This window comes from Patella vulgata, chromosome 6 (genome assembly GCF_932274485.2).
Source record: "Patella vulgata chromosome 6, xgPatVulg1.2, whole genome shotgun sequence".
Classification (NCBI taxonomy): Eukaryota; Metazoa; Mollusca; class Gastropoda; family Patellidae; genus Patella; species Patella vulgata.
Window position 1 is genome coordinate 65,351,916 of NC_065884.2, and position 12,090 is coordinate 65,364,005.

Consider the following 12,090-nt stretch of genomic DNA (forward strand, 5'->3'; position numbering starts at 1 on the left):
AATGTTTCGACTAGGCTTCTCTTGTCATTGCTTGATAATGACTAGAAAAGCCTAGTTGAAACTTCGCTCAGTCATAAGTAGTACTGTAATAATATTCCATAGAATTGTCACCTGTATATTACAGCTCAATTACTAAATGCCATTGAAACAAAGGATGCTGCATGTTGCGAAATTTTCAAATATCTTTGTAAATATACTGAACGGAATTAAATCATTTTTTAATCGAAGCAGCACGAGGCAGAAATATTTATTCTAAAACATGACATCTTGGCATTTGACTGACATTTCACAAAGCAAACTATCAAGAATGACTTCTGTCATTTCCTTAACCTTTAGTATTCTCAAATAATTTCATATTAAAGTTAAAGGCCCATTTCAATATTAATTTAGCTAAAACCTCTTGCATCTCATGAAATCTTAAAATATCATACAATGTCCTAAATTAGAGTGGCCAAACTAAGAATTTGTTTAAGGGCTATACTATATACCAGAAAACCCCGGAAAACAACCGGAAAACACCATGTTATACAGAATACCGGAAAAACACTAAATACCGGAAAACACACTAAATATCGGAAAACATCCTAAATAGGTAACTTGGAGCCTGGCCCTCTGGAAAACACTGGAAAAACCTAACCCAAACCCTAACCCTAACTCTCTGCAAACAGAAGACCAGGCTCTTTGTTACCTATTTAGGGTGTTTTCCGGTATTTAGTGTGTTTTCCAATATTTAGTGGTTTTCCGGCATTCAGTATAACATGGTGTTTTCCGGTATTTTCTGGTTGTTTTCCGGTACATACATGTAGTATTGTCGTTTTTTTAAGGGTCCAAGAAAACATCATCCATGTCCTACACTACCATATTTTGATCATTAATAACAAACTTTGACTGTTTATTTCATACTAAAAATGAATCTTTAAATCTATTCAGACAAATTAACATCTAGTCCACACCCAAAATAGGAAGTTATTCATACAACACCCATGAGATGAACAATCTTTGGAATGCAGATGGATTTGAAATATTAATGACTTTCTTTAATACAAACATCTATAAAAATTGCACAACCCTGAATGAAAGCACTGAATAAAAACACTGAATGATCAATCGGATTAAAACACAGATCTTTATTTCGTCTCGTTTTTTTATACTATCGATGGCCTACACTAGATGAAGATCTGACAAGTTGTACTGGTAGGTTGTGTCAGGGGTCGTACGAGCGCCTTTTGATTCTATGACGTCAGACATTGATTAATCAATCCGTGTTGATATTTCTAGTGGTTTACCCACAGTTCTGTGCATGGCATGTCAAAAAGTCGCCGTAACTGACCGTTTCATTGGCTAATCCCTCACTTCAACCAGAACAAACACTGTTATATAACAACTCTTCCAGATCCTAGTGTAGTCAAGACAAGTAAAACGAAATTTTGAACTATAAAAAAACGAAAGGAAATAGGATCTGTGTTTTAATCAGATTGATTGAATGATGTTATCCCTAGTTCTACACCAATATGCAAGTTTGTTATTATAGACCACACAACCAATGTTTGGTTTAAATGCTATAAATTGCATTATCACTCTGACAAAACATCTCAAATTTCTTAATAAACTGCAATTGTACAAGTCAAATTTACACTTTCTACCTGTGATTACATTTCTATTATCTAAATTTGTACATGTACTGATTGCATTATAGATCGAAAATTTGGTACACTCCAAACATATTTATTCATTTCTATAATCTAAATTTGAGTACATGCACTGATTGTATTCTAGTATAATCGTAAATTTGGTACACTCCAAACATATTTATTCATTTCTATTAGCAAACCCCAAAAAACATTTTTCTAGGGTATTTTATTAACCCTTTCAGTGCCACAGGCCTGTATTTAGATCAACCAAAAATTTTAAATACCACAGTAGTACATGCACATGTACGCCTACATGTATTTTCGTCTATGCAATTAAAACCTTGGATTAGTTTCTTTTTCATGCAAATTTTCAAAATCGACCCACAGTACTGAAAGGTTTAAGATAATCTTTGATATAAGAATCTCCTACGAGACTTTTTTGATATATAAAAAATATCAACATAAGTCAAGTTTTTTTTTACTTTTTCGATGAGTGTTGATATTTTTTGATATCCAAAAAGACGAATAGGAGATTTTATCTATCACCCAATCCTTTCTTACATGCACAAATAAGTTGATATAATTCTTTGGAATAGATTTAATTTTATTGAACCCGATTACATTACGGCATGTGTAGTGATACTTTTTGACAGCAAGTCACCCGTTGCATATCCTTTATATTGACCCAGTTGTTTCCTTTAAGGTTATGAAGAGTATTGTAATTGTTTATGGTAAATGAGAACTTTTCTCCAACAATATTACTGGATACAAAAAGTTGTTTCTTTTTAATAAAAAAAAGTAGTTCCTTTTTAATTGACCAATCAAATTCATGTAAAGCAATATCTCCTAAGATTATGAAAGTTATCACACAAGCGATATCTGATGTAGAATGAGTTCTTGGGTTGATAAAAAGAAATTGTATGCTCGTCATTGAAACAATCAAGTCAACAAGACAATACAAGATCAATATGTGAACAGACGATAAAACTCATGCTACATGAAATAATAAATATACAGAGTGCTGAAAATAAATTAATTTTATAAGCTTATATAAATATCAAAAGCATACACACAACCTTTGAAGCTATTTCAAAATCATTCCATGGCATTAAAACAAAAAAAATAAACATTGTCCAATTTTTTAACAATCTGATTAAAACACAGATCCTATTGCGTTTTGTTTTTTATAGTTCCAAATTTCGTTTTAATTGTCTTTACTACACTAGGATTTGGAAGAGTTGTTATATACCCCGCTTCTGGTTGGAGTTCTTGACGTGAGGTGCACGGAACTGTGGCTAACCCACTAGAAACATTAAGGCTGATTGGTTAATCAAATGTCTTATGTCATAGTTCAAAAACCGCTCGTATGACCTTTGACGCGACCTCCCACTACAACCGGTCAGATCTTCATGAAGTGTAGACCATCAAAAGTATAAAAAAAAAATTAAAAAAATATAGATCTGTATTTTAAGCAGATTGATTTTTTAAAAGAGAATAACACTGAATTCCAGTAGAAATACATGTAGGTGTTGCAATTGACAGCTACATGGCCAGTTAGTGCTAAATGATAAGGCCAGATCAATTTTTCGTCATACATGTAGGTCACGAGATGTAAACAGGGCTAGCGCTAATCCCATCCCTAACCCTGGACCTAGCCTCAATGTTTACCCTAACCTACAATCTAGCCAACAATCAAGTGCCCTAACCTTATTTACAACTTGTGACCTATGACGAAGAAAAATTGAGCTGGCCTTATCATTTAGAACTAACACAGCTACATGGAGATTGGAGGCTATATGTAACTCACTTCAGGTGTGCAGTAGTGGACATGTACCTTGAGTTTGCCCCCCCCCCTCACCCCCTTAAACCACCATGCGAAGAAAAGCACAAGACAATGCACACATCAAACATATACTTTAAATAGCGTTTTATTCAGAAATTAAATTGTGTCCTATTGTCCCAATGGAAAAGCTAAAAATTTGCCATGCAGTAAGCCAAAAGTGCTTCCCCCTTTGGTACACTACTGCACATACATGTACATGCATACCTGTATGTATTTTGCTCAAAATTAATTTGGGTACACAGATTTATTACACAATTCCAATATCATATCGAAGCCCATAGACATATTGAGAAAATAAAATTAAAATTTATAGAGATGACTACCGTACCTTCTCTGTCGGAGAGGTGATCTACTACTTCCGCTTTCTTCAACTCCATCGACAGTATCCTGAAAAACAAAAACATTCAAAACATATTTTATACAGTCATGATAAAACATGCAAGAGCTACATATGTAAATCTGTCTATTGCAGGTCTTTCTTTACGCCTGAAATGTTATCTAAATTATTAATCAGACATTTTTAATTAGTTTTTTTTCGTCTTATGACATTAAACACTGTGTATAAATTTAAAGTCAATTGCATTGTAACTTTAACCTCTACAGCCAATAGAATACCTACATAAATGAAATGAAACAGGGTTTAACGTCCCACTGTTGTGCTCCGACTGGGCTAATGAAGACGGACATACCCCATACAGTGTGCTATGAGGTAAATTCTGTTTGGACTTTGGACAACAGCACTATGGCCTACTCTTATATCGAAGAATACCTACGTACTACATGTATTTGAGTATAGCATACATGTAGATGTACATGTATTGTCATATACAGTATAATACAATATCATAATATTAATGTCATGGTTTCCAAGTAATCCGCGCTAAAATCAATAGGACTCTTCGTCTCATGACATAAAACACTGTGTATAAATTTAAAGTCAATCGGTTAATAACTTTAGCCTCTAGAGCCAAGCCAAGAGAATACCTACATGGACTATTTGACTATAACATAGATCTTGTATTGTCATAATGTTGATACATGTATCAATGCATGTAATTCTTAAAACTGTCCCTTCTGTACAATCTAATACAATATCATTAACTCCCCAACACTGACCAATATATACATGTACATTATATAAACATCTGATGACCACAGCCAATAGAAAACAGTGTGTTGTTTTAAGATAATAATATAGTTAATACTGGTGATTAGTTAGCCAGATTATCCCCAAATTAATTAGCTTCTAGCTGCATTTATTTAATTAATTAAACTGTGATGATCTAAAAACTTGGGTCAGACAGGATTATTTAACTTTTAAACTTTGGCCACTTTTAGCTGAAAAGGTTACCAGGTACATGTAGATAATGTAATCAATTACATGTCAGCAGATAATCCTACAGGTAAACAAAGATTAACCATTAACACCTATGTACACACCCTTGTCTATTACTGACCTTTACTGTAGTATATCTACATTTGACCAGTTTGTAATATTACATGGTTAAGGTGCCCCTCCCCTCCAAAAAAAACCCCCAGAAACCATAATATGTTTAAGTAAATGTAAATCCTGCAAAGGTCCAGCAAATTTGATGAAATTTGTAGGATTTAATAAAAAAAATTTCGTTTCTGTTCTTTTTGGGATCACCCTGTATTACAAAGTTAAGATTACCATGTATTTAAAAGATATATTCCCACAAAAATCTGTATCAAGGTAGTACTGTACTTCTAATTGTAATACATGTTCATGGTACATGTACATGAGCACAAAAAAACCTCAAAAACCCCAAAACATTTACACGGAAAACAATCACTGGTGTTTATACACATAGCACAACGTTTTGACAATTATTCTCTTATCATTAGGTATTTTTTTTATCTAAGGTTAAGGGGTCATTATTATGAGAGATTAAATAAAGCATTCACAGTTCTTGCTGTAATAGTTAAAAAATAGATAACATAAATAGAATATGCTGAACCGAGATGTGAGTTTTTGAATTTTAGGCTAGTCTCGATCATCATTACTAAAGTCAGTACGATAAAAAGAAAGTCTCAATAACTATCCATTTTTACGTTTTAATTTTTTTTCAAAAAATGTATTCCAATCAGCTAAATATTGCAGGCTAGCAATGGCATCGAGAGTTGATTATGGTCTGGATAAGTTAATCAATGTCTTATTTAATTAAGTATAAATTAGATAACATTTCAGGCCTAAAGAAAGAGCTTCAATAGTGACATTTAGCTGTGGCATAATGTATGTTTAAAAGATACATTCCCACAAAAGTCTTTATCAGGTAAATGTAGTTACTTCCAATAAAAATATGGCATAAAATTGTGTTCTGTTTATTTTTATTCAATTTGCTGTACATACACTGTACATGTACATGTACATATATATCTTTATTTGACCAATTGTAATACATGTACATGTACATGAACACACAAAAAAAACAAACCAAAACATAACATAATTTATATGGAATAGCACATTTTGACAAGTATTCTCTTATCAATATCTAATGGTTTATCAATATTTGACTAACTTGTAATATTACTAGGTTAAGATGACCGTATATTTTAATATCCTTAAAGTAGAGGTGTAACATTAGAGAGAGAGAGAGAGAGAGAGAGAGAGAGGGTCATTTCGGGATTAACACATTGTTCAATTTTATTTCGATAAATTGCTTGCGTGTAGGGGTCTTTAGCTGTAGGAGGACCCAGAGAAAACCCAAAAGGTTGGACAGGAGGCCCTACTCTTTGTCACATACGAGCGGGAAATCGAAAACCACGCCACTGACTCAATGACGGATCTTGTGATTTCATGCACACGCGTTACTAGAGACATGTATTGGGGAAAATTTGCAGGACAGTTATAAGTTTATCAAGAGAGAGAAGTTTTAACATCCACTCGACACAATCTAGGTCATTTTGAGACTAACATATGGTTCAATTTTATTTCAATAATTCACTTTTGGGTAGGGGTCTTTACATGTACATGTAGCATTGGGAGGAAACACGGAGGACCCGGAGAAAACCTACGGGGTTTGACAGGCGATCCTATACTCCTTGTCATGTTCAAGCGGGAAATCGAAAACAAACCACTTGACTTGATGACAGACCTTATGATTTCACGCGCATGCGTTAAAACACTAGACCACCCAACCCCCAACATTAATATCAAAGTACCTTAACCTCTCTAACTAAATATTATCCATAATATTTGTAAATTAAAAACATGACAGGACCCGGAGAAAACCCACGAGAGTAGACAAACTTTCAACACTACTCCTTGCCTCGTACTTAGTGTGGCATCGAAACCCTGCCACTTGGCAGATTGGATGATCTAAAGCATTTCTCGAAACAAGGAAAATATTAAAGCGACATATAATACTGTTGATTTCCTTGTCTATAGGCAGATTTAACTCTTACGTAATGTCTGGTTAAGATTTTTTCTTTAAAGGTACAGATAATCTATCACTTATACACAATTTTGGGGTATAGCTGTTCACAAAATAATGTCTTGGCAAGGCCCTCCATCCTGCATCACTGACAAGGGGAAACCACACTTAGAAACTTTTTCTACAAACACAATGATTGAATCCAGGGCCTCACTAAGAGTAAGCCCTACTCTCTGAGCCTTCACGGCTTTCCTAGTGGAAACTAATGCTGGCACGATATATCGTTTAATCGATTTATCGCGATTCAACTTCTCGTGATTCGCATATTGAATCGCAAGAAGCGGAATTGATTTTTTTGTCGCATCAGTATGTAACTCGTCGCTCTTAATTATCCATAGGTACACAAAAACCCTTAAATTATTTTGGTCCTTATTTTGATCCACATCAATATCATGATATTGTCACCACAGTCTATCAAGACCCTATAATTACCTTTCTATGGTTGAATTAATTATGGGTTACCTTAACACTGATATACATGTAGCATCTTAGAGGATAGACCGTGGTGACAATATAACAGTAACAGTTTTATATCCTCGATATCGGCAGGACTAAAAATATCAATTAATCAGTTATCTTGTTATTTTCTTGGTAATTATTAATCTGGTTATGAATCGTGATACATGTACGAATCGTATCGTAGCACCTAAATCACAATACGTAGGCTATCATATCGTACCTGCAGTGGCAATACTCAACACTAGTGGAAACTTCACTCAGTATTAATTCTATTTCACAGAATTGTGTCCTACATGTATGTATTTCTAAATGTCATTGAAATTTTGAAATTCTACAGTACATGTACCATACAGTACATGATCTCTAGTCTACAGCATTATCCAGGAAGGTTCACCTGCCATTAAAGCAGAAAAATGTCCATAGAATTGATAAACTTTGATGTTTCTGTTGTACATTTAGATATATAGTATACCATGGATACTGATTTCATGTAAAAGAATCATTATTTGAATTAGGTTTAGAGAAATAATCAAAGAAAGAATAAATCAAGTATGCTCTCCTTGAAGATGTTTATATAAGGATTATAGAAATGTACATGGATGTGACCATCAATAACAAAATCCACATTCCTATGTAATATAACACTATAACTTTCTTCTTTAAATATTTAAAATCTGGTTGTTTTTTTTTTGTTTTTTTTTATTACAACAATGTAGTGTGTATTGATACTGATAAGAAAAAAACCCCAAGGTTTACAAATCAAGCATGCATACATGAATGTATAATGTACAAAATGTAGTTGTGTCTAAAGAAAATTACATACATGTACATGTACAACAGAGTCCAGTATTCTCAAACAATCACGCCTGCCTTAAAGGAGCTGCATCGTTAATATTTGAGACTTAGAAAATGAAATGAAATGGGGTTTAACGTCCTACTGTTCTGCTCCTATACTGGGCTAATGAAGACGGGCATACGCCATACAGTGTGCTATGAGGGAAATTTTGCCAGGGCAGTGGCACTATCGCCTACTCTTATATCGAATTCCAACTGCAAAGGGATCTTTTACGTGCATTCCAATGTTTACACGGGACCTCAGTTTTTCGTCTCATCCAAAGGACTAGACAGCTGTCCTTGTCAGGCCCTCCGTCCTGCATCACTGACAAGGGGAAACCACGTCGGAAAATCGGGATGAACTTTCTCGGCTAATGCAGGGATCGAACACCCGACCTCCAGGCTAGCGAGCCAGCGCCTTACCCACCCAGCCTCCGTGGCTCCCTTGAGACTTAGAAAATGACACAAAATTGGTTGCAATGCATATAATAATGTAATCTGATTGTATATGAACTGATTTACATTCAATTGTTTCCGTTTACACTCTAATTTTAAATCAGTTATATTCGCCAAAAGTCTCAAACGAATGACAATCTCTAGCGCCTGGTTATTCCAGTCTACATACATATAGTATTCATTGTGCATACTCTCCAGATAAGAATATGATGTCACCATTTGACATGACTTGTGGAATATGTCTGGCCTCGTTCTCCGAGTCCCTTGTTACAAATGGTACTGAAATGCATTATGAAACACGATTCGTCTACCAATGGTAAAATGTTTATTTTGTCTTAAATACTGGATATCAGAAGCCCATCTTTCTCGTGTAAGATCACAACATCAATGTTGATTTTAACTGACAAATAATTTGTGTTTTCAATGTCAAAGACTTTAAATGATATTGAGTTAGAGACTTACATGCAGCTACTTTAACGTCAACAAATAATAATTCTAGATGACAAACTGTCAAATTTTGTGGGGGATATATTATAAAAATATCATAAAAGACCACTGACAATACAAATCTGTGCCAGACAAAATGACAGGCACAAGAAGGGCTGTGTCTCACAATGCCTGAATTCTTGTCTGAAAACTTCTCTTTGACAGGTGGCATATTTCCATACTTGCTTCTCAGGTAAGCAAAATTAGGTCAAGTGTACATCTTTTTTTAGAGACTGTTTTTATTGTGTATCACAGATTTAAAGATTCCTTGATAGAAAATAATGTGAATACCAAGTCTCGTGTTTTCCGGATAAAATGTCTACATGTACCTGTGATAATTGAGTTGCAAAGTTCAAGATTCGTTCAATGTCAAGGTTTCCACGGAGGTCGCCATGTTTGATTTGAGTGTGTTTGTGACACAACCTCTGATTGGACTACGCTGCTGTTCACATGTCTGTGGTAAAGTGAGATAACATACCAATAAGTTCGGGAATAATAGACTAATATAGCAACGGCTAGATGTTGTAAAAGTCATGGTCATTGCTTCCGGAACATGGTACATGTACAATGTACATGTATGTACGGAACCTGTCACAGACATAAGTGAAAAGTGACATGTCCAGGCTTGTACATGTACATGTATCCGTTATATGATAATTTGTACTTGACAAAGTCTGTGACAGTTGCCTTATGTCCCGACTTGAAATTAACATCGATCCACCCTGGGAACCATGAATTTCACAAAATTCTTATTACACTCATGGAGTCATGGACAAAAGGAGTATTTAATTTGTTGTAATTATGGTTAATCAAGCCTGGACATAAGGCATCTGTCAAAGACATTATCAAGCACACTGTCAGGATTTGTTGATCCCTATGTTATGTAATGTGAGATGTGTCTTTATGTCCAGGCTTGCAGTTAACTACATGTATAAATGAAATAGAATGCAAAATAATATAATTATCCAATCTGATTAAAATACTGATCTATATTTTGTTTCGTTTTTTATACTTTCGATGGCCTACACTACATGAAGATCTGATAAGTTGTACTGAAAGGTCGTGTCAGGGGTTGTATGAGTGACTTTTGACCTTATGATGTCATACATTGATAGCGTTGACGTTTCTAGTGGTTTACCCACAGTTCCGTGCATGGCACACCAAGAAGTCGCTGTAACAGATCATTACATTGGCTTATCCCTCACTTAAACCAAAACGCTGGTAATATAACAACTCTTGCAGCTCCTAGTGTAGTACAGACAAATAAAACGAAATTTTGAACTATAAAAGGAAACGAAATAGGATCTATGTCTTAATCAGATTGTATAATTATCTAGTGTAGGCATAATGTATTATTTTAGCACTGTACAATACTTTTATAGGTCTATGGACCAACTACTTTTATCATTGGCCAGGCCTATGGATTTAACTTCACTATGGCATGAGCTGGATATTTCAGGAACATTTTTGTGGTTTTAATTATCATTTAATGGTGAAGTAATTTAACATCTCGGTAATGCACACACATACCTAAATGGTACGCTTACATGTATGTATTGTTCTTTTGGCGTATTTTTCATTTGTCAATATGTCACGAATAGTAAATATAATCCCTGAGTGGCATTTAGCGATTGAGCACATTAAAAAACACAATTTATATGGAAAACAATCTCTAGAAAACGATAAGAGAATACTTGTCAAAATACTGTGCTATATGTGTATAAACCAGTGATTGTTTTCCATATAAATTGTGTTGTGTTTTTTTGAATAGTAAATAGTTTTGCAGCATGGACTTTTTTGTTAGTCATGCTCCAATGGTAGCCTATTACTGAAGTCAGCCAACCGCCAATGCTGTTTTTGCGATGTTCAGGCTTACTAATCTATAAAATATAACCCTAAAATTATTTTGGGTCCTAAATGTTAAAAATCTGGAGAACCAGAGATGAAACATTGGATGATTGGTAGATTTCAGCATATCCCTGGTCTGACTCTGTTAAAACAATTTGTGCTCTAAGTCTAATGTATCTTAGACTCTAAATCTAATCTAACTAAATTAACTGAAATTTATTAAACATCAATGATTAATTAATTAGGCCACATGTTAAACACTAACAGTTTTAATGTTTATTGGGGTTTTTTTTTTGGCGCAGGACGTTGATCCGGCTACTTAGGGTTAGGGTTAGTAGTGGAATTAAGTCAAAAGTAGCCGGGTCAACGTACTACATGTACACTAGGCCTTTTTTTTTTTACTTTTGTAGACCTATAATTGCTTAATTATGAGCACTTAATTTATACACATAATGTTCTTATACTCAGCCAACTAAACTGACGGTCTTATTCACCAAATTCAAAGAAAGCAAAAATACATATACTATAGCCTATTGATCCTCCTGACTGACAATGTCAGCTGGGTGACAGTACTGACAGTACACAGTCACTACTCACTACACTATAACACAGCTCCAAAAATGGCAAATCTAAAATTAATATAATGCTTATAATATTCAAGGCTTCCTTTGTATTTGGTTTATAAATAAACATAATTGGGAAATGCGTTCATTTAAATGGCATAACTTCGCAGTGAAAAACTTACGGTTTCAACCAACAAGTGGTTTTACGAAAGAAAGAAGTCAATTCTCAAAACCAAATTAGAAAATTTGGTCATGCCAAAAAGGAATCAAGACTTACAGCTTCTGGGTCGTTGCTTGGACTAGGAGACCTTTGGATAGTCACCAAAGCCATTAGTATCTACTCAAAGTTCTGTAAAATGTCAAGACTCCAATCTTCGTAATATCGTAATCCACAACATTTGAAAATAAAGAAACTAATTCATAGTTTTGTAAAGGAATTCATGAGGCAATCACAAATAATATCGCTGGCCCACTCAGCGCAGGTGCGAGAATCCGGATATGATTTCATCTCG

The 12,090-nt window shown here is 34.5% G+C and overlaps 1 protein-coding gene across 4 annotated transcripts in view; it reads right to left on the reverse strand.

Moving 5' to 3' along the window:
* LOC126823323 (uncharacterized) overlaps nt 1-12,049 on the reverse strand; it is a 65,032-nt gene extending 52,983 nt beyond the window's left edge. For all 4 annotated transcript variants that reach the window (XM_050552088.2, XM_050552086.2, XM_050552087.2 and 1 more), the window contains exons 1-2: nt 11,856-12,049; nt 3,803-3,861 (exon numbers count right to left, since the gene is read on the reverse strand). In XM_050552088.2, the coding sequence (XP_050408045.1) occupies nt 3,803-3,861; nt 11,856-11,909 (113 nt within the window). In that variant the 5' untranslated portion in view covers nt 11,910-12,049. The remainder of the gene's footprint in view (nt 1-3,802; nt 3,862-11,855) is intronic.
* Nucleotides 12,050-12,090: the final 41 nt, after the last annotated feature.